Source organism: Arabidopsis thaliana, chromosome 3 (genome assembly GCF_000001735.4).
Source record: "Arabidopsis thaliana chromosome 3, partial sequence".
Lineage (NCBI taxonomy): Eukaryota > Viridiplantae > Streptophyta > Magnoliopsida > Brassicales > Brassicaceae > Arabidopsis > Arabidopsis thaliana.
In genome coordinates this window covers 8,189,328-8,212,357 of record NC_003074.8, presented here as the reverse complement: position 1 = coordinate 8,212,357, position 23,030 = coordinate 8,189,328, and the positions used below count along the sequence as shown (strand labels likewise).

Below are 23,030 nucleotides of genomic sequence, written 5' to 3'. Positions count from 1 at the left end.
GTAGATGTTAATTTTAGTATTAGAGTGATTGCTAATTCTAGGATTAGTTAGAGGATTTTGTGTCATTTTTTTGGAACTAAATTTATTTTTGTGTAGTCTTTATATCATTTTTTGTTTTTTTTTTTGTTTTTTTGGACACAGTCTCTATATCATTTTATGGATGATTTCCCGATAAATGAGAAGTTAGTGAATGTGTCCTAATTTATACAAAATAACACAACAGATTACTCCATTTATTCTAAAGAAAAATAATATTAAATTAAACTAATATAAAAACTAACACAATATTTATTAATATATACAATATTAATTTTTGATATTTTTTAATACTCGACACGTTATTTTAATTAATTAAGCGCTGTTAGTGATGTTAATGATGGGTTAAAACCCACTGAGTACCCGAAACCCATCTAAAATTTCAAACCAATTGATCTACTTTTTGTATAAAATAAAACGTGGGTTTTAAACGGGCAGGTCCTATTTCGTTAAAGTCTTACACGGGTTTTACCCTACTGGGTTATGGATACCCGTAAGTTTTAACTTATTATTTTAGTATATTAAAGGCACAATAGCCCAATTGCCAATTCTATTGAGAAACCCTAAATTCCTTTTCTTCCCCAAAATTCTGCCACCACCACAACAGTCTCTCTCTCTTCTCTCCTCTTCTCTCCGTCGGAGTCACCGTGAGAGTCACCGCCGGAGTCACCGCCGTCTACACCGCCGGAGTCACCGCCGGAGTCACCGCCGTAAGTCTCTCGTCATCTCCTTGAAAAATCAAACTCTAGTTTCACTTGATATTAGATGTCCTTTCTCTCCTTTGATTTTGTGTTTTTCTCCTAGCTTTAGAATATGACGAATCTCATGAATAATCTAATTTTTAGACTTGGTGATAAGTGTATCTTTCATTCTTTTTTTAAACGAAACAATTCGGTGAAAAAACATTCACGAGAGACACATAGTAGTGCTATACACTTCTAGAAAAGGAGAGAATTTAAATAAACATTATCAAGTAACGTCATGAGAGTTTTTCTATAGAGGTCATGATCTTGTGTTTTCTTTGAAAATCTGAAACCCATTTGGGAATTTCCAACATTGCTTTTTTTAAGTATTTAAATACGTTACTTGCTCTTAATCAGAATTTGTTACTTATATGATTTAATTATTGTTCATTGATGGTCAAGTTTATTCTCTAATTAAAGTTCATGAGGTTTTTTTGTAGAATGGATTCACAAACTAGAGAAACATTGGCACATTTGGAGGCTGAGAATGAGTATTTGGCAATGAATGAGGAGGCTGAAACTCAAGGAGAAGCAACTCAAAGTGCAACACAATCTACTCAAGCGGCTACAACGGTATATAACTCTAACAAACGCTTAAAGTCTGATGTTTGGAAAGAGTTTAGACCCATCTTAGAATTAGAAGAAGATGGGAAACAGAGAGGTCGTTGCATTCATTATGATAAGAAGTTAATCATTGAAAATAGTCAGGGAACATCCGCTTTGAAACGTCATTTACAGATTTGTCAAAAGAGACCTCAAGTGCTTAGTGAAAAAATTGTGTATGATCACAAAGTAGATCGTGAGATGGTTAGTGAGATTATTGTGTACCACGATTTGCCATTTCGGTATGTTGAGTATGAAAAAGTTAGAGCTAGAGATAAATACTTGAATCCGAATTGTCAGCCCATCTGTAGACAAACTGCTGGAAATGATGTGTTTAAGAGGTATGAATTGGAAAAAGGAAAGCTGAAAAAGTTTTTTGAACAATTCAGAGGAAGAGTTTGTTGTACTGCGGATTTGTGGACAGCTCGTGGCATTGTCACAGGGTATATCTGTTTGACCGCCCATTATGTTGATGATGAGTGGAGGTTGAATAATAAGATTCTAGCGTTTTGTGATATGAAACCTCCACATACTGGTGAAGAATTAGCTAATAAGATTCTTAGTTGTTTGAAGGAATGGGGTTTAGAAAAAAAGATATTCTCTTTGACTTTGGATAATGCTAGGAATAATGATAGTATGCAAAGTATCCTTAAGCATCGCCTTCAGATGATTAGCGGTAATGGATTGTTGTGTGATGGGAAGTTTTTTCATGTTAGATGCTGTGCTCATGTGTTGAATCTTATTGTGCAAGAAGGATTATCAATAGCTACTGAGCTTTTGGAAAATATTAGAGAGAGTGTCAGATTTGTCAAAGCATCTGAGTCTAGGAAAGATGCATTTGCAGCATGTGTTGAGAGTGTAGGGATTAGGAGTGGTGCTGGATTGTCTTTAGACGTCCCTACACGTTGGAATTCGACTTATGACATGCTTGCTAGAGCCTTAAAGTTTCGTAAAGCATTTGCTAGCTTGAAAGAGTGTGACAGAAACTACAAGTCATTGACTTCTGAGAATGAGTGGGATCGTGGAGAGAGGATTTGTGACCTTCTAAAGCCGTTTAGTACTATCACTACTTACTTTTCAGGTGTCAAGTATCCTACTGCTAACGTGTATTTTCTGCAAGTGTGGAAAATTGAGCGTCTTTTGAAAGACTATGCAGTTTGTGGTGATCTTAGAGTGGATAAGACAGAAATCAAATTGGGTACCCACGGGTAGTTTACATGATATATTTACATACCAGCTTAGTTTATAAGCAAAATATAGATATAAAATATATATAATAGTATAGTATATTAGTAGTTAAACATAAACACTAAACAAAAAAGACAGAAATCAAGTTGGATACCCACGAATAGTATCAGAACAATCGGGTTTTTTTCGTGCTTTATCCACTAATCAAAAACCCATTTAGGTTTTCTAAAGTTGGGTTTTTGGTGGACGGGTTTATTTTGAATTCAGGTCAGGCTGGGATTTTTTATCCACCACAACATCTTTAAGCGCTGTTAAAATAATGAAGAGTAGAGATTAAAAAAAATCACTATGTCAGTACACTTAATCTTATCTTATCTTATCTTATCCACAATAAACGCCTAAAAAAATGAAGCGTGAGATTTGGTTATATAAGTTTAACGACTAAAGCCACGTCATCACTACTGTCCCTATCACTACCCGCCAACGTCTTTTCGGTACAGCAGCAATATACCACATTAATCATTTTTTTATTCTCTCTTTTGGATCGCTTCCGTTCAATGTAACCGGCGAAACAGAGCAATCTGAAATTATCTTAGGGCTATAGTTATGGATATTTTCATGGATTTCTTCAATAAACCTTCTGTTACAGAGACATTCGTCGACGTTTTGCTATGTGCAGTTCCGATTTGGGTCACTGTTATGATCGGGCTTCTGATCGGTTGGTCTTGGCGTCCTAGATGGACTAGCTTGGTTTATTTAGGTTTCCGTTCTAAGCTTCGGTTTCTATGTACTGTTCCTCCTGGATTTGGTGCTCGTCGTATTTGGCTTGCTTTCACCGCTCTCTCTGCTTTTTCCGTTTGTTCAACCTCCAATAAATCCTCGGTTAATAACGGTTCCTCTAAACCGGTCGAAGAAGAAGCATTTTCACGGTTAGTCAAAAAAAGAAATGAATTATGTTTGACTCTGTTCTTGTTGAGTTAGTGATGTTAGCTTCTGATTAATGCAGAGCTAGTGATAAAGTTACAGAGAAAGAGAAAGATGTTGTGACAGAGAAGGATTTAGAGCATTTGTTGCATCTGCTTGAAGCTGGAAATGCTAGTTTTGAGTGGCAATCTATGATGGATAAGTCTACTCCGAATATGAGCTATCAAGCTTGGCGTCATGAGCCTGAGGTAAATCTAAGTTTTAAAGACTCTAACTTTATATGACTTAGTTCCTGAAAGGTGGTTATGTTGGTTGTCAGATAGGTCCTGTTGTTTATCGTAGTCGAACTGTTTTTGAGGATGTAACACCAGACATTGTTAGGGATTTCTTCTGGGACGATGAGTTTCGACCTAAATGGGATACTATGCTTGCTTACTTCAAAACTTTAGAGGAAGATCCTAAGACAGGAACTACCATTGTTCATTGGATTAAAAAGGTATTTTTCTGCTTTCCTTCGTGATTCATGAACATGTTACTAATTTCTTTTGTCTGCAGTTCCCATTCTTCTGTAGTGACCGGGAATACATCATTGGTAGGAGAATATGGGAATCTGGAAGAAAATATTATGCTGTGACTAAGGTATGATCTTGCTTTTACTTCCTTATGGATCAAATCTTTTAGTAGTTAGGAATAGCAGAATGCTGGTTTGATATACTGTTTTGGCCTATATTAATGTTTGTAGGGAGTACCGTATAAAGCTTTATCAAAGCGTGATAAGCCGAGGCGAGTCGAACTTTATTTCTCAAGTTGGATTATCAATGCAGTTGAATCAAGAAAAGGTGATGGGCAAATGACAGCTTGTGAAGTCTCTCTTGTTCACTACGAAGACATGGGAATCCCAAAAGATGTAGCAAAGTTAGGAGTCCGTCATGGCATGTGGGGAGCTGTAAAGAAGCTAAACTCTGGCTTAAGGGCGTACCAAAGCGCTAGAAAACCTGGGACGTCGCTCTCACGGAGTGCGCAGATGGCAAGTATCACCACAAAGCTGAACATGGATTTGGTGGAAACATCTGGGGCAGAGGACGAAGAGAGAGGACGAGCAGTAGAGAATGCGAGGAAACAAAATGATCAGTTCGGTGTAGACTGGAAATGGATCGTTGTAGGAGGAGTAGCTTTGGCTTGTGGGCTTCATTCTAGTGCTATAGGTAAGGCGTTAATGGTTGGAGCTGGACAGAGACTTGCTCGTAGGTGAGATCTTTTGCCTGAGAGTTTCATTATCTTATCTGTTTCCCTGGAGAATTCTTAGACCAACACAGAAACACTATATTACTGATATGGATTGTGTTTTCTTGTAACTGCACTGAAATGAGCATAGTGGTTTCGAAAGCAAACCATGCAGAGTAGTTTTGAAGCAAGGGCAAACATTTGGTCGAATATTTCTTGTAATACGGTTTAAGATTCTGGAGACGGTTTTAGTAAAGATACAATCTAGCGTTTAATTTTCTTTCCATGGAGGTGTATTCATCTGGAGAAATCATTTAAAGATCTACTTTACAATTTTACTAAAAGCTTAAAGCTAAAGTTGCAATGCTCATCTATTGTTCTTACGCTTATCGTCAATTAGCTCTGATGCTGCAGACGAACTTTCTTGTTTGGTAAATCTTCTGATTTCGTATGAAGATCCTCTGCGAAAAGTACAGAATCATCACCAAATCCGGTTTCCGATTCATTTGAATCCAAATCTTTATCCTCTGTTTCAGATAGTTCCCCTGCTAGAATCTCACCTTCTTCACCATCTTCTCCTTCTGCATACGTCTCTGGAAATGCATCATCATCATCTTCTTCCTACAGAATAGCACCAAGCCATGTGAGACCTTAAACACAGATTCTATGATGACTGAAAACCATTTAAAAAAAAAAACAGTGATTTGAAGTGCTTACGTCTGTCTCCTCATCGCTAGAAGCATAAGCCATATCAAGCTTGTTGTATAACTCTTCATCACCCTTGTCTGTTACCTTCTCCATTTGTTCCTGATACAATGAATGCAGGTTCTCGAGTTAGTCTACCATTGCTGAACAAACTACATTCTTTGCTTAATCAGTGAATGCATGATACAGTATAATTAGACAAAAGCCAATGTAAAAATGAGTTAGGTCCATTACAATTTCAGCTCTCAGCTGTTTTGCTTTCGCCTGCATCGTAGAAATGTGCTTCAGAAGACCCTGTTTGATGCAAACGGAATACAGATCAGCTAATGAGTTTCAAATAAGATAGCAAATGATGATTTTATATCAATGAACCTCGCGTCTTTGGAGCTCAATGGAACGCGCTAAAGCCTTCCTCTTTGTCAAAAGATTTTTCGGTCTCAACATGGTAGGACGCTTATAGTCTTGTCCTCTGTACACGATAATGGCATATCCTTTGGTAACCTTGTCAATAGAAACCAGGATACCACCACTCTCGGCTTCAAGGGCTAATGCCACTTTCTTTACACCGTCAAAAGTTTTAGCCTTCACAATAATTTTGACCAACTCTCTGTATTTCCAATGCAAGTGCATGTTCTCCACTGTACCATCAAACACTCCTCGCCTACCTGAAGCAACATTTTCAGGTTTGTTTTAAGAGTCTGAGCATTTATAGAACACACTCCACTACACTCATCTGTTATTGATAATTTTACCTAGAAGTAAGAAAGCTTTCATTTTCAAGCCAAGCTTGCGGAACATAAATCTCTCTTCATCAGTTATGCTTTCTGGATCTTCTCTCTGCTCTGCGGGCTTAAGACACACTTCCACCTTAGCCAAACCACGTTCGGCTTTCAACAGCTTTCTCTCAGCCTAAAGCAGAAGAACTAATCCCATTAATTTAAAGAACAACTCATTAACACATGATATGTGAATCTAACTCACAGGTAGAAGAAAAGAAACAAGAGGAAAGTCCAGAACTCACAAAAGCAAGTTTCCTTTCCAGTTTCCTGACAAGATTCTCATGTCTCAATATCTCAACCTCTTGTTTCACTTCGTCTGAATGATCATCATCGTCCAGATTCTTTCCCCACTTACCAGTCGCATCAAGAGTTTCACCAAGAGTACCAGCAGAAACAAGTTTATTAGCAGGTTCAGTACTTGGGACAATCAGAGCCGATGAACCTCTTAAACGTGCCTGCTCTTCTTCGTCTTGCAAAGTCCTTACAAACCTCTCCTGCTCCACCAATGCGTCAGCTACTTCTCTTGATAAAAAATTCTTTCCTCTGTAGAAAACCAAGAAGTCTTTATTCCTAGAGAGCATTATACCTCCTGTCAATTTCTGCAATTACTTACCAAAAACATGATATCAAATATACAGCTACAACCCCAGATAAAAGACAAAAGGAGCATAAATGTATACACAGGACAGAACAAGAGATGCTTAAAGACTAAAAGTTGAGAAAATAGTATAGATAGACATTCTATAACCGTTCCATGACATGATCAAATTAACAGAAATCGAGGATAATAGAATTTTCTCTCCAATCAGGAAGACAACATAAAATTGCCTATAAGGATTACAAGGATACACAAAAGGTATTTCAACATTAACCAATCAAGAGTCCTTATTACCTTGAGATCTTCAGCCATTCTCTCACTGGTAGTTGATTGCACGCCACGTTTAATAGCAATCTTTGCAAGCATACTCTTTTCCCATAACCTGACCATTGCTGTCGCCAAGCCTTGGAGCTGCCTACTTCGACCTGGAAATCAAAAGAAACTTCTGCTCTTCAAAGACTCTTTCAGACTCCCAAAGAGTTACAAAAAAAAGTTAGAAATCTCATACCTAAAGCAAAGTGTGGAGGAATAGATCTGGCAAGTCTTCTCAAAGCTGTTGCCTCCTTTGGTCCCAGAGATGATCTTACTCCATAAGGAAGTACCCTGAAAGGCGGTTCATAATCAGGAATGGCGCCTGGAAGCAAATCAGCATCTACAGGTAATGGATTATCTCCCGGCCAGTCCATGAACCTAGGACCAAGATCATCTAACAGTTCATCAAGTTCATCTTCATATTCTACTACTGGAGATGTCTGGTCTTTCTTTTCCACACTAGTTGTCTCCTGCTCTAATTGAGGAAGATGAACTTTTTCATCACTTTTATCCACCATAGTTGTAGTTTCGTCATGGTTCTCTATTACAGCTTCAGGTGGCGTCTCCTCTCTTCTTTGCTTGTTCCATTTTCCTGATGGAAGCTCATAACTGACACCTCTGTACAAAGAGATGGAAGTCCCGGACCTCCAAATCACTAAACCACCAGTTTTTTTCTGCCATATAGAGGAAAAGAAAAGAACATTTTAACAAGATCTAACAAAAGTTTATGCCTACGCTTTCATATTGAACATTGGACTTAAATTGTGTGTTTCTGATCTTTGCAGCCGAAAGACAAGCCTTATGAAACCAAATAGAGTTATTGGGGGGTCATAAGAAGCAAACCTCTAATATCTCATGCATCTTTCTCATGTTAAGCGCGCTTGCTCCTTCAATCTTCAATCTCACAATCTCTGCGCTTTTCCACTTCTCCTTAATAGCATCCACTGCCACCTGAGTCACACCTCCACCTCGAATCCTCATCTTGCTCGCTGTTCTAAACGTCAAATTCCTCAACCTCCTTAGCTCTGATTCCGGAAGAGTCATTTCCGCCAACGAGTATCTATTCTCCTTCTTTGCGGTCCACTCAGCTTCCAACTCCTTCTTCTCCTTAGCACTCATCTTCTCCCAAGGAAAACCAACATCTCCATTACTTCCAATGACATTCTCTCCACCAAGTAACGATTCCTCAGTGAATCCACCTCTAGTATTCGGTAACTTCCCTTCTTCAACATAGAATATATCCTCCACAGATCCTTTCTCAATCCTTCTCTCTTGTTCAATCTCCTTATTCTGAACCTCCTCCATATATCCATATTTCTTCAATTTCTCCACTATCTTCTCCATAGTACTACCATCACCATCTCTACTTCTATTATCATCACCACTCACAATCTCCGACCCAGAAAATCTCCCTTCTTTTCGATAATTCACAACTACCTTTGGAGGTTTAGGTTGATTACGTTTCTGAATTCTATTCCAATTCTCTAGCCACACACCATTATTACAATCCCTACTAAAGCTAAACCTCCTCGATGCAATTTGATCATTTCTCGAACTAAAGGTAACACCTTTACAAGACCCAAGTGAAATTGATGAACTATACCTTAAGAAACGGAAGCAGAAGGAGCTTTGAAACGAGTAGACAAACTTCTTCGTGACAGTAGTTGGGCAAAAATGGAGACTGGGCTTCATCGCCATTGTTGGTTTATTCACATAGAAATGTTTCTGTAATCCAATCCATATAAAAATTGAAACTTTCAATAAAAATTTCACCTTTAGTTCGTCACTAAGCTCCTGGCTCTGTGTTTATCCATGGCGGGCAAAAAAGAAGACTGTTTGGATACAGATCTTTCGTTAACCCTACCTTAAACCAAACAGAGCACAAAACCGGCGCATCTTATCAAATATAACTCAAGCTAGCTAAAATGAGCTTCTATTTAATTAGTACAAAACGATACCGTTTGAGTCCTCAAAAAGCAAGCAAATCAAATAAATAAAGAGTTTTCCATATTTAGGTCTCAGCAATTATTAAATAAAGAAAGATGCTAAAACTAGAAGTCTTTCAAAAGAAACTTATTCTGCAAGAAATGAGTTTAGAAGAAGAGTAAAGTTTGAAGTTCTGAGAAGAATTATTCAGAGGCAGAGCCAGAGTCAGAGGCGTCAGATTTGAAGCTGTAATAGAGATCCATGATGAATTCAGCAGCGGAGCTTCCGACCATCGCGCTTTGTCGCTCAGGCAATGGAGTTGTTTGGACCCACCAATCCACCAAGTTATGTAGTGTCAGTGACGAACACACTGGCTCATCCCTTAACCATATCTCCACCTGCAAAAGAACATCAAAAAATATTAGAGTTAAAAGACAAGAGAGAGTGAGACATAGATAGAGAGAAGAGTTAGTTTACTTGGTCTTCGCTTTCGAGACCGAGCTTCACCATTAGATACTTCTTGAGATATGAGACAGTCATGTTGCTATCTCTGTGAACATAAAAACAAATCAAAGAATCAATATCACACATTCTACAACAACAACAGAGATTATAGTTGAAATTTAATTAGTACTTACTTTACTCTTATGCAGCAAGCGGTGATCGGTGGAAGTAGCATTTCAATGTTCCTGAAAACCGAAGAAACCGAGTCCTTCAAATATAAACAGAATCATAAGTTAAAGACATGAAAAAAGAAGATAGAAAAAAAGTTTTACTGAGTCTTGGAAGGCTTTAGTGAAAACCAAACTGGATTGTTGTTACGTCCTTCTTCAACTTTCATCTCCTCTTCCACGGAAACCGGAGCTTCTGGTGTAGTAGTACCAGCTGCTGGATTAACCGTCCTCCTGCCTATTCGGGGTCTCAAAGAATAGCTCTTTTCCACCGGTTTCTTACCTTTCTTCTTCCTTGATCTGGAGGTAGCAGCACCATTGGTCTTCAGTTTCTGACCAGAGTTGTCCTCTCTATCCCTATCAGAGCTAATAAGGAGACTGTTTTGATTCACTTGAACAGGAACTTCCTTTGTTTCTCTATTCACAACACACTTGTTCTGAATAGGTTCAACAGATTCCTCTGTGTCGTCATCCGAACTTATCTCAGGCTCAACGATATCAGGAGGAGTATCGTTGATGTTTAGAGTGACAGAGAGAGAGAAAATAGGTTTACAAAGATCTTTCTCCTTTGGTACGACTTCCTGAAAAGTTGATCCTTCAGCTTCGTCCTAAGATGCATAAACACATTAGTTGCAAACAGATAGTTAACAAAGGAGAACAATAGTTATACAAAGACTCATATACATACTTACCAATCCATTGTCTTCAGGTTCGTTGTTCAGGTCAAATAGATTCTTAATTTTAGGCTCCTTAGGAGGCAGTTCGGGTTCTGGTTTCGAATCAATCTTCTTCGGGAGTGAAGCTTTTCTCCCACGTTTCTGGAACGTGATTATCGGTTTTCTAGTGCTTTGAAGAGCTAGAACGGTCTCCCTATGTTTCTCCTCCACAACCACATTAGGTGGTTCCACAACCACATTGGCTGGTTCCAATGGAGTATCAGGTGAGGATGATACTCTAGATGAAGAGACCCGCAGTGAAGTTCGAGATTTTCTCTTCTTTTTCGAAGATTTCACAGACGCTGCAACAGTTTTAGGTCCTGCCTTCTTTAAGCTTTCCATCATTGCTCGGTAGATTTTCAGCTTCAAATCCTGCCAAGTGCAATCCGACCTGCACTTATATAGATACCTCAAATCACATAAAAGCATAAAGATAGATGCAAATGCTAAGAATCAAACAAGTTCATACCGAAGTTTCTCTAGAGGAAAAACACCGAGGTTAACGTTGCAGACTGGACAAGCGTTCACTCTCTCATTTATGAACTTGTTACGAATGCAGCTCCTGCAAACTGTTACCACAAATTCCACAAGTCCCAATTCATATAAAGACACAAGATATACCAATACTTAAAGCCAGGACTAGAAACATAACAAGCTAAAGAAACAGCAACTTTGAAATCACAAAGACATAAACAGACACTGAATCATCCACTTACAAAAAAAAACAGTCCTTATCTGCTTACCTTAATATTTACACAGATACATGTTGAAACACACACAACAACACCAAAAAGCTAAACAAAACATCGGTTTCAACTTCCAAGTTTCAGAATCAATCTGATATAATCTCTAGTCTACACTAATTAATATAACCAATAAACAGAGAGATAGTCACAAACAAAAAATCAGAATCTAAATCACAAAGATAAAGGAAAAAACAATCGAAGGGTTACACTTACAGGTGTGGAGACACTCGGAGATTGTGGTGGCATCCTTAAACGGATTAGTGCAGATTGGACAAGCAAGGCATGGCTTAACCTCCTTACTAAGCACCTTTGTTAACATCTTTCTCTCCGATTCCCAAACTCAACAAATCGATAAGATTTATTGATTATATAGCTTCTTCGTTCACGTAACACAACATGGTGCATGAACGAAGAAGAAGACAAACCCACAAAAAAAAGTGTCTAGCTTTATTGTTGGTTTTCTCAGAGAGAATCGATTGTTGAAAAGATTGGATTTTGGTCTCTCAAGTTTCGCTCTCTCTGTCTCTCTCAGAGAAAAAAAAAATCTGTGTAAGAAGAGGTTTTGATTTTGGAAGAGTTTGCTTTTAAGTATTTTTAGAGAGGGTTGGTTTTAAAACTATGAATAATTAGAGAGGGTCAAAGTGACAGAAAGCTAAACTTCGGTGGCTCACAAAGAAAATATATTATAGTTTTTATGCCAATGATTACATGAGTGATGCATTAGGTTTAATTTATATTTAACAATTTATTGCAAAGTTTTTCAAATATAGAGTTACAAATTTGTTCATAAAAGGTCTACATTGTATATATATTTTTATATTTATTTTTCAGGCTCTTTAGTTTTCTTTTTGTTAACTTATAATCATTATGTTTTGGCCGTTACTAATTTATAAGGAAATTACATTTTTTCTTACGTAAGCAATTACGTATTTAACAAATAAAAATTTAGATTTTTTAACTATTTAAGTAGTATAGAATTAAATGAGTATTTCTTACTTAACATCTCTAAAGATTTTTGTAAATTTCTATGTAGGTTTTGTTCAATATCGGGAAAAATATCTACGTGTCAAAAACTTTCAATCTTACTAAAACATTTACAACATTTTCTTACGTCACCAATTACGTATTTAACAAATGAAAATTTAGATTTTTTACTATTTAAAATTTAATTAAATGCTTATCCTTTGACTTAAAATCTTTAAATATTTTGTAAATTTCTATGTACGTTTTGTTCAATTTCGAGAAAAATATCTACATGTAGTTTACGTGTTCAAAATTTTTAAATTCTTCTATAAAATTTACATCTTTTTGACGTCAGCAATTACGTATTTAACAAATGAAATTTTAGATTTCTTACTATGTAAGTAAAATTAAATTAAATGCGTATTTCTGACTTAAAATCTCTAAATACACTGTAAATTTCTTTCTATGTTTGTTCAATTTCAAGAAAAATATCCGCATGTAATATACTTGTCAAAATTCCAAATCTTTCTAAACAATTTCATGTATATACATTGAATTTCATATTGGACCATACCAAATTTCTGTATTATGCGAGATATACTGTTTAATTTATATTTTTCCTAAACTGATGCTACATGTGTAAAAATGATCTCATATATTATTTGACGAGTTAGAGAGAATATTTATAAATATTTCCTACATGTCTTTACAAGAATACAGTTTTAGGAATTGGTTTTTGTTTTTACGTAAAAATAATGTTTAAGCTACTTTTATTAGTGTTTTGAAATGTGTAGTACAAGAACAATGTCTCTTGGAAAATATTTCTGAATCTCCTTAATGAATTTTATGATAAGATTTTATAGAATTTACATTAGTCCTGTATAAATTCACATTAAATGTATTATAGACAAAACATTGGTATATAAAGAATACTACGTGAAAATATTTGTGAATCCTTTTTGTGAAGTGTTTGATATATGAGGAGATATTTCATGTCTAAAATCTAATTTATCATAAAACAAAAATAGTGCAATGTAGATTTTCAAAAAAAAGAAAAACATTTTCACCTATCTTTTGTTCTTATTTTGTGTGTCAACATATTCCCTTCGCTTTATTTTCTTAAGTGTAAATAAAAGGGCCTTCCTGGAAAGTAAACTATAATAAACGAACCTCTAAAAGATGTAAACTAGGCCTTGCATATTATGGCCTCATGAGGCTTTTGGGTTTGTACTAGTTTGGATTTATTTGTAAAGTGTCATCATGTATCAAATTTTGAATTCCTATGGCCACTCTCTTAGACATTGCAAGAATTGAATGGTCGTACGAAATTAAGAAAACAGATATTTAAGTCAAAAAAATAAATCTTTGGAATGAAACTTCACGTACATGATAATGATTGTTAATATGCTGATTATATATATATTGAACTCAGAAACTTAAAGTCTAGTACAAAAACAGAAACAGAAATAAAAGAGTCCAAACTCCCATATATAGCAGTTCAAATATCATAATAACATAAACATTTCGAATTTGTGGTTTTAATTTAGTAAACAATTGGACATGCTACTATAATTTCTTAAACTGCTTTTTCAAAACTAAACACGTATTATCTCCAGAGTCCAGATCATTTGAATATTTATTGTTTGTGTAATCTGGGTCTTTTCTGTTTGATATATTATTTGCATTTAGCATTGTTTTGGAAATCAAATCATTAAGATAGTATAGTTGTTAATTAAATTTATTAGTTTTGACCTAGAATTTGCAAACGCATGCATGCATGTCCCTAGTAGCGCTTAATCATTTTTTCATCACTTGGCTAATTTTATGAAATTAAGTTCTATCGTTGCACCGGATCCAAGAAAAAAGTTTGGGTATTACAATCATCAAAACTCATGAAAGTTTGTATTTAGTGATCCCAAAACACTCATTATTTCATTTATAAATATAGCTATATAGAATTAAAAATAGATTTGCATTGTCGAGCTTGGTCACTACCAAAAAACCGTACCCTTAAACTCTACATTACTCGACTTCATTTGTAATAATTAATATGTCTGAATTTTCAATGGACCTGGCCTATACTTAATTATATTTGGCTCTATAAGCTTATAATTCAAATCAAAAGTTATTCTTACTTTACATAAGAATAATTAAATTGTTAACTATATTGTTGGTGTATAATTACTTAATTAGGACCCATGAGGTTGCAATTTGTTTTAAGTTTTTTTTTTGGTTCAAAGTCATTATCATATTGCACGTTTGACCTTGGTTTTTGGTTATATATTTCTATAAAACGATCGGGAATACTATAATTATTCGAGTATAGATTAACTAGAATATGACACAAACATTGAGACAAATTATAAAATAGGATGAAATTTTCCTCTCGTGATCGGGAAAATTGGGTACAAATTACAATAACATAATGGCCATATGAATTAAAAGACCCATGAACATGCACATGCTCTTGTTCCCTACCCCTCTCATGGGTCCTGAATTTGATAAATTCCTCCCACAAAATTAGAGCGCAAAAGAGGTCAAATTATACTATTTGGAGGCATCAACGACTTACATAATTTATATGAGATTATTAATCTATAATATGAATACAATATATATATCTAATGATCCATCATCCATCCACCAGTAAGAACCATCAATAACTCGCAAGTCGTAACAAATTGTAAGTGAGTAACAAACATCCGAATATTAAAACTTTTATATCCTCTTTTGTAACTGTATCTTACTCACTTTTTTTTTAATAATGAAAACAAATTATATTGATTTCAACATATTTTTGAAATGATGACTAAATTAATCTTGTAAAGCCGCTACACATATAATCATCAGTTAGTTTAAAATATGACAGATTACGGACCACATGTCCCAAAAAATTAGGATACACAATTTATGATGAAATGACAACAAACCAACTTTAAATTCTACTTCTTATTTTTTTTGTGGGTTGTAGGATATGTTCAATTGTTCATTAAAGACTTCATCTAAAAGTCAATACATAATCAGAGTTTTTAAAACTAAAAAACGCTAGTAATGGTTAGAGAGTAGAATTAAAAAGCTAAGATTTTATTGGTAAAATAGTAAACATAACAACGAATTATTCATTTTGGGAAAAAACTATTAGATAACACACACAAGAAACGACAAGTAGCAGAGTAGGGATCAAAACACATGTACATGTACACACACCTACATACACACATTTATATGTATGCACATATCAAGTTGTGATTGATCATCAAACCGACAGACACATGTTGGGCAATAAATATGACACAAACACAGAGATATTGAAGTTTCCTCTCTTTTGGTCACATTACAAGTTTGTCCACATCTTACTGGTAAAATACTGCCCTATATACCCATCAAGTATTTAAAATTACAACACACATATATAGGTGATAGCCACATACAATCATAAAAATACATATAAAATCAAGAACCCGTCATATTGTTGATCATTGATGCTTCTTTTTTTTTATTATTAATTCAAGATCTGTTCTTGCAGTACTTCTCCATTGCTCTCGGAGCTATAACCAAGAAAACAGAATTATATTAAAATAAAAAGAAAATTGGTAAAAATTGAAAAACAAAAAAAAAAAAAAAAAGTTAGAGATGTACCAAGTCCAACTGCTTCAGATCCCTTCATAATGCGCAAACGTTTGCAAGACTCGACAAACATTCTGAAATAGGTATTCAAGTTTACGGTTAGAACATTAGAATATGAGTCGTTAACATTTAAAGTTTATTCTAAGGTTTTTGGCAATAATATGATGATGTGCCAGCTACGAATGAGCTCTAAACATATCGATACTATTGTATAATTTTTGAAAGATCCTCTTGTCTCTTGCCAACCAATGCATGGTTGTACGTATTTATAACACATGGATGTTGAATATCTTTGGCTTTGTCTCTACCAATTTCGGGAAATGTGGTTAACGAGTCAAGTTATAAGTTATAAAAAAAAGTATATGAAACGATTAAATTTGACTCACTCCCATGGGACATCGCCAACGAGCATCCAGTCACCATCTTTGTCCTCGTAGCTTGGCACATACTCAGAGCTATTCAGCAGATTCATTAGCTTGCTCTCGTTCATGAAATCTATCATTCCTTGTGCTCCATAGTTTCCTTGAAGATATTCAAGACATTCAAAAATCATATAAATTTATGTGTCATTATTGTGTAATATATATAATACATATTTAAGTTGTATACATTTAGCAAAATCTCATCTTGTTAATATGTATAGGGTTCGAATGTATAGTTCTATGACTCTAACTCGGTAAGGTTCATGAGTTTTGTATGAATAAATGTAGTAAATGATATACTTTAATATACGAATATAGTTTTTTCACACTTTCCGATTTGAAATTTCTAATACGTACCCATAGTAAAGGAGCTGAACATTTTGGCCAATGCATCAGAAAGATCCTGGTAGCTTTTGTACATCTTGAGGTCAACTTTCCTCAGATATGGAGCACCGTCCATGGAGACCTTCACCAAGCCGGCTCCGGCTGCTCCTCCACCAAAGTTCCCGGCCTTCTCACTGCTGGCCTCCTCCGCACCACTACTGGTCTTCTGCTGAGTCATCATGTTCTTCCTGTAGTTCCTCACAGGTGGCCATCCCACCACTTGTGCTCTACATAGAACAACATTATTTAGATAGGTGTATATCAACCAATGTAATTATTAGTTACCATTACTGCCTTTATGGGCTTGATTGTAAGTTATAACATGTATTATTTCATGTTTGCTTGTACGCATGTATGTATTGGTGTTTAAGTTTCAACCACGCTTTAATTATTATTATATTATTTCTTAGTATTATATTGATAGAAAACAAATATAACTTCAAAGAATCAAAGTTATGCATATAAATTTTAACAAAAAAAGGTAATGTATATGGGAAGTATATATATATATATATATATATATATATATATATATATAACTAACATTACAAATTTCAAGAATTTTTAGTTTATTCATATGTTTATGTAAATCCCTCACAATATTTATGTTCTGCGAGGACATATAACTATGAAATTTATATATATTCGAATATTCTAAGAACTTAGACATAGATGTGTATAAACACGTATATATGTATATATATGGACTGGAAAAAACTAAGAACTTTTTAACCAAAAAAAAAAAAAATCTAAGAATATATATATATGTAAATGTGTAGCTTACTTAGCAGGAGGCTTAGAAGGATCTTTAAGGGTAGTCTTCTCCTTGGGAACAGCAGAAACGTTTTTGAGATCAACGGAGCCTTCTTTGTTAGATTGAAGATTGAGCATGAGATCAACGGTTTCGGAGAAGCCTCTCTTGCTTCCCACCGCCGATTTGGCAGGACTCTCAACTGCTTCAGCGCCGCCGGGGAGGCCGAGACAGAGCTCCGTGGCCTTGAGGTTCATAAGTTGGCCGATCATGTTACTTGTAATAGATTAGAAATATTGTTTCTCTCTCTGAAAAGGTAAGAGGGGAAGAAGAAAGGAGAGGAAGGGGCAATAATAATATAAGGAGGGAGGATGGTGGTGGGGTGTATGTATTCGTGTAATTGCATGTGCATGTCTTTTGCTCTTTTTTCTTCATTGGTGGGGTTTATGACACGTGGGCTTGATTAGATGTTAGTTAATCATTTCTTCTCTGTTACTACAAAATTAAGCTAAGATAATTTTGTTTTGTTAATCTTCCATCTAGAAAGTTTTGAATGGTGACCGGGAAATTATGTTTTAATTAACTACGAGGATCAGGTCACATATTGATCATGATATGTAATGTAATTATTGTAGAACCGCGAAAATCCGGAGAGAAAACTTTGAAAACGATTACAAAGATTCCAAAAATATGATCATTCTTATTTTTGTGACAAACTTCACTGAAAAACTCGCCGAAAAGTTAGCCGGAAATACTTTGTAAAATTGAAGTTCCAACAGTTACGTGGTAGTGATGTTTTGTGATACTATCCGAATTCAAATAGTATGTATGAAGTCAAGTTATTCTTGACAATATATATATATACATATATGATATATTTTATAAAAGACTTTGGTATGATAATAAAAAGATGGGACATATTTCTCATATCTTACCAATTTGAAGAAAGAGATGATCTATGAGAATATTGAGAGCAACATATCTCTTACATAACCAAGTCATCTTGCTCCAATAGTAAAAGAGTGAAAAAATTTGCCACTTGAGTTCATGTAATATTGGCCATCATGGTTCGAATTCTAACATTAGTTTTTCCGAATCTCATAATTGGTGTTTGGATCTAAAAGTATTTTAGCATCATCTTTGTTATCAAAAAATAAAAAAAAAGACATATATATCTCTCACATCTTACCAAAATTTACATGTAATGTTTGCTTGACTTTTCGTATCTAATAGTCGGACTAAACCAATATGGGTCTTTTGACTCTGACGTAGTACTTATCATCGACAAATTTTCCTAAATAGCACATTAGATCACATATATTGGTTGTATAATTGTGTTCAGCATTTTTACTTAGAAATATATACAAACAAACTACAAAAAGTTTTGTTTGTTCTTCTCGTACGGTTCTGACATTTTTTTTAAATTTATTTGGTTCTGACATTAAACATACATTATAGTTCATAGTGAGCTACATCGTCTATTCTGGAGTTTCAGGATGTAGTTTGTTTATAAATTTGTAATGGTTGGGTTAGGTCATGTAGTTTTAAACATATTTCAGCTGGTTCTACCACTCTGTGTAGCTTTAGTATTTTAGCATTTGTACTATGACTCTATGAGTCAATACAAAGCTAGCATATAACTAGGTAGTATATAATACTTATATAGTATGAAACGAATTCAGATTGTTTGTTAAAGAAGAAAAGAATAAGTTCTCACAACATGTCTATATATAAACTATGAATGTATTAATTACTTCTATGTTTTGTTAATAGCCTATTTGTTACACTTTGTCTCCTCTGGTCAACTGTTCATCGCATATAAAGCAAGTGGAATTGGGCGGTGAAATTCCGTTAACCAAATTTGGTCAACATTCTAATTAGTTTGTGTCAAGCAATACAACTATACAAGTCACGTATATTATTTTAATTGTTTACGGTCTCCCGTTTTCTCTGTATCATCTTGGTTATTAAATGTGTCTTACTAAAAAATTAAAAATAAAAGAATAGTACTACTCATTAATAAGCATAGACATTTGTGGTATATAAACAGAGAATCTATTAATTGGTCTAGGTACATGTTCTTAGTGAGGACACTGAGTGAAGACTGACATCGATTTTCTTCTTCCCAACATAAAAAATGAACTTAATGCTTCTTTGTAATGTGAAAAGACTTGTAATTTTTACAGATGAAATCAAGGGCCATTGCATCATGGCTGACGAGACTGAGGAAAGTTCCTGTATTTTTACACTTAATTTTGTGATCCGTTTTGATCAAAAAAAAAAATTGTGATCCGTTTTATATATACATTTGATGCGCAACCAATCGAGTGAAAATATGTGAAATTATGTAGTTTTCTTAAGAATCGAGGCTTTTGAAACTTAAATATTTATGATTAGTTCTATTTTGCTAAACGAACCGAAACGAATATCAAAATTAAAACACAGGGAACATATAATTTGTCTAATCCTACTAATTAGCAGTGTAGTCGCTAACGTTTTACAGTAAGTGGGACGTGGTTTTATGAACTCAAACTGTAGTTACACGTGCACATACACATATTGTAGAAACTTGGATTTTGCTAACGAAGGAGATAATTGTACCTTTCATAAAATTACGTATTTTTTATACAAAAGAGTTATATGTCATTTGGGGGGAAAACAATGATTATGGGAAAAAGCCTCATTATTGAAAACATCTGGAATTCTTCTAACCACCATAAAATTAGACGAAACATCTTTTCGTGAATTAGTGTCATATTCTTTCACGAGTGGCCGTAATCCTATGAATTGAAAGCCCACCACTGATTTTTTATCCGGTTCAACCGGCAAGATTGACATGTTTTTAGCTATATTTGCCTTTAGTGATTAGAGTGTTATGAGTTCTTGACATTCTATTAATCAAGTGTTTGATTTGAAATCTAAATTAACTAAACAAAAAATAGACACCATATTAATATCATAGTTCCCAACCGTCACTACGATTACGAACAGACTGCACCAAAACGCTCTTAATTATTGCACCCCCAAAACTTTGATATTTAACGTAGACTTGTCGGTTTCTTTCAAATATTCTATTTCAAGACTTACCATTAATTTCAATTTATAATCAATTTTATAGAGCAAAAATTATTATACACTACATTAGATCTGACTTTTTGTTATCACTCATACAAAACTTGACCATAAATCCATGAAAAATCTAAGAGCATTGTACAAAAATTGAGCCAAAACCATTTTTTAATATTCCGTATGTCTAATTTTTAGCTACTTGAATTAGTCTTAGTCTTTTATGGATTAAAAAAAAATTACATATTTTGTCATTTATTATATATGTCAGCATGAAACCCGACTTAGGGAACTAGTAAATCAGTACATGCATGTCTGAAAAAATACCACTTGATTATAAGAAATCAACATTCCTTAGAATAGTTACAAACTTACAATAATATTTTTTACTAAGAGCTATCGTAATTAATAATATACTGTTAAATAATATTAATAAATATTCTATGTGATGATAGATAGTATAAAACGTGACCGTCTACATTCTTGGGATTGTTTACGATAAAACGGATTACGGGTATGCTTCTTCTAGGGTAAATACGATTTTTGACCACCTTCTATGAAGTGAATATCTTCTTGAATTTTTCGTGAATTTGGCTAGGGAGATTTGAGATAATTTATGAAATTATTATTTGATCATCAATTCCAAACTAAATAAATATACATAATTTAAGAAATTTTGTTCCTGAAAACTTCCAATCATGTAAAGCCACATGAAAATATACCTTAGTTTCACGGAAAACGTGGATTAGTGAAAATATATTTTTGCATGTTTAAAAAATTGTTATCAATTCGGCCAAATTTTTTCAGTTAATCATTAGCCACCAAAAGAATAGAAACACTCGAGATACAAATTAGGCATCAATGGTTATGGTTAATGGTTTTTTTTATACAGGTAACAATATCTTTTAAAATGAATTATGCCCATGGTTTTTCCGTAATTGACCGAATATATAAATTCTAGTCAGCAATAAACATCCAACAGTATCTTTTTCCTAAATATTATTTTTCAAGATTTAATTTATTTTATACCCTCTCCGTTTTTTGTAAGATTTTTCGTTGGCTAAAGCATAGAGATTAGGAAGCCATTATTTAATTCTCAATTAATAATAATTCAACCAGTAATAAGAATACTATAGAATAAATAGTCATAAAAGTTAAATACGTGTACTTTTATAAAAATAAAATCAAAAATAAAAATAAAAACTTCTAAAATATCGTACAGAAAAAAACCGAGAGGGTGGGTAGTAAATATCATTATCTATTTTTACAGTAAAAATATACGGTTTTTAAGATTCCAAACAACATTGTGTTTATTCTGAAATTAAACTGTTACATGACCAATGAGAACATCTTTAATATCTTGATGAAAAAAATATCTAAAATACATATTCAAAGTACCTAGTCTTTAAGCATATATACCCTACAATATAGCAAATATTTGTTTTTGTTCAGTTTGTTATGTTCTAGCGGGTACGGAATATGGTTTGCTATGAGTACGAATTATCTACATTACCTTTATATACAATTGAAAATCTGAAAATTAACAAACTTATCCAAAAATACTCAAAATTTATTTGAAATTACCTAAAATAGTAATATTCACTACTAATTCTATGAGAGTTTGAATAGATTCCTCCTATATTTGTAATACTAATTAAATATTTAAATTACCTTGTTTCTCTTACATTACTTGATCCTATACTCCAAATGCGTAAGCCTAGTTTTTTAATCGTCTATAACTCATACACGAATACTTCCAAGGTAAATCTCGCTTACAACATGAGTAGTAATTTCACTATAGAAATCAGCAAGGTATAAATTTGTGGTAAAAACAAACCTAGTTTAAATATATGAAATTCACGACTGGATAATATAGGCACACTTCAACACTTGGAGTTGGAGAGTCCTTTGATCTCTAAGGAAATGAGAGTGAGTGATGAAGACGGAGAGACAAGTCACGTCGAAAGAAACATACCAAAGCCCATCAAATCAGGCTCTTGTCTTTGCCTTGTCAACATCCCTCTCTCTTCTTAACCATTTCTTTCTACCACCTCCACCACCCCAATCCTCAATCTTCTACATATACATACATATTTTCTTTTTATTTCTTATTTAATGTTAATGTTCATCATCTAAGAAATAATGACTATGATTACTTGTAACACCTCTTATATTCATCATCTACGAGATAATTAGTACGATTACTTGGATTTATCTCTCTATTATGAGCGTAGCATTAGAGCATTAGATATACACAAGACCTCTCTTAGTTTTATGAGCATTTAAGCCGTTATATGAGGTCTTAAGTATGAGTGAATCATCTTTCGTTCAAAAGGGTTAATAGTGAATCATCTTTTGTCAATAGAGTTTTGACTTTAAAAGCATAATGTCCGCTTCATGGATTCTTTGTCACAGAGTGCGCAGATAGAATTTCAATTTTCGAGATAATGATCTTTATGTATTTACATGGTCCATGTCACCATGTGAAAGGCCAACTTGAACGCAGAAAAGTTCTGAATCTCATAAACAAAGTTCTAAATTTTAAACATCGTAATGTCCTAGTTAAGTTAGGATCTATATCATGTTTATAGGGTTTGGTATAATTAACGTCGTATTAGATAAATAATAGAAATATATGTGTTAGAA

General features: G+C 34.1%; 4 protein-coding genes and 1 pseudogene across 10 annotated transcripts; 2 read left to right on the top strand and 3 right to left on the bottom strand.

Moving 5' to 3' along the window:
* Nucleotides 1-1,202: 1,202 nt before the first annotated feature.
* AT3G23085 lies at nucleotides 1,203-2,594 on the top strand (annotated as a pseudogene; the record flags this gene model as incomplete). Its single annotated transcript has 1 exon — nucleotides 1,203-2,594.
* A 434-nt stretch (nucleotides 2,595-3,028) lies between these two features.
* On the top strand, nucleotides 3,029-5,071 carry AT3G23080 (Polyketide cyclase/dehydrase and lipid transport superfamily protein; the record flags this gene model as incomplete). Of its 3 annotated transcripts, NM_001035667.1 has the most annotated exons (6): nucleotides 3,029-3,064; nucleotides 3,250-3,499; nucleotides 3,577-3,742; nucleotides 3,814-3,990; nucleotides 4,050-4,133; nucleotides 4,237-5,071. In NM_001035667.1, the coding sequence occupies exons 2-6, from the start codon at nucleotides 3,270-3,272 to the stop codon at nucleotides 4,744-4,746; spliced, it is 1,167 nt and encodes a 388-aa protein (NP_001030744.1). In that variant the 5' UTR covers nucleotides 3,029-3,064; nucleotides 3,250-3,269. The 3 variants fall into 3 exon arrangements, with proteins under 3 accessions (NP_001030744.1, NP_566722.1, NP_001325639.1); NM_113208.3 differs by lacking the exon at nucleotides 3,029-3,064 and having other exon boundaries at nucleotides 3,088-3,499; nucleotides 4,237-4,971; NM_001338612.1 differs by lacking the exon at nucleotides 3,029-3,064 and having other exon boundaries at nucleotides 4,237-4,746.
* Nucleotides 4,939-8,965, bottom strand: CFM3A (CRM family member 3A). The gene is made up of 9 exons (NM_113207.4): nucleotides 7,956-8,965; nucleotides 7,309-7,786; nucleotides 7,095-7,225; nucleotides 6,445-6,801; nucleotides 6,176-6,332; nucleotides 5,796-6,088; nucleotides 5,658-5,717; nucleotides 5,436-5,525; nucleotides 4,939-5,339 (listed from the first exon to the last, which is right to left on the bottom strand). The coding sequence occupies exons 1-9, from the start codon at nucleotides 8,808-8,810 to the stop codon at nucleotides 5,115-5,117; spliced, it is 2,646 nt and encodes an 881-aa protein (NP_188947.2). The 5' UTR covers nucleotides 8,811-8,965; the 3' UTR covers nucleotides 4,939-5,114.
* A 57-nt stretch (nucleotides 8,966-9,022) lies between these two features.
* AT3G23060 (RING/U-box superfamily protein) lies at nucleotides 9,023-11,722 on the bottom strand. Of its 2 annotated transcripts, none has more exons than NM_113206.5 (7): nucleotides 11,385-11,722; nucleotides 10,895-10,994; nucleotides 10,402-10,816; nucleotides 9,815-10,317; nucleotides 9,677-9,727; nucleotides 9,516-9,588; nucleotides 9,023-9,436 (listed from the first exon to the last, which is right to left on the bottom strand). In NM_113206.5, exons 1-7 carry the CDS (start codon nucleotides 11,488-11,490, stop codon nucleotides 9,242-9,244), a joined length of 1,443 nt encoding a protein of 480 aa, NP_188946.2. In that variant the 5' UTR covers nucleotides 11,491-11,722; the 3' UTR covers nucleotides 9,023-9,241. The 2 variants fall into 2 exon arrangements, with proteins under 2 accessions (NP_188946.2, NP_001327765.1); NM_001338611.1 differs by having other exon boundaries at nucleotides 9,677-9,750; nucleotides 9,847-10,317.
* A 3,474-nt stretch (nucleotides 11,723-15,196) lies between these two features.
* Nucleotides 15,197-17,752, bottom strand: IAA7 (indole-3-acetic acid 7). 3 transcript variants are annotated; one of them, NM_113205.3, is made up of 5 exons: nucleotides 17,352-17,752; nucleotides 16,541-16,794; nucleotides 16,148-16,283; nucleotides 15,774-15,835; nucleotides 15,203-15,682 (listed from the first exon to the last, which is right to left on the bottom strand). In NM_113205.3, exons 1-5 carry the CDS (start codon nucleotides 17,588-17,590, stop codon nucleotides 15,642-15,644), a joined length of 732 nt encoding a protein of 243 aa, NP_188945.1. In that variant the 5' UTR covers nucleotides 17,591-17,752; the 3' UTR covers nucleotides 15,203-15,641. The 3 variants fall into 3 exon arrangements, with proteins under 3 accessions (NP_001326465.1, NP_188945.1, NP_974355.1); NM_001338610.1 differs by having other exon boundaries at nucleotides 15,197-15,682; nucleotides 16,148-16,794; nucleotides 17,352-17,699; NM_202626.2 differs by lacking the exon at nucleotides 15,203-15,682 and having other exon boundaries at nucleotides 15,813-16,283; nucleotides 17,352-17,647.
* Between the last annotated feature and the right edge of the window lie 5,278 nt (nucleotides 17,753-23,030).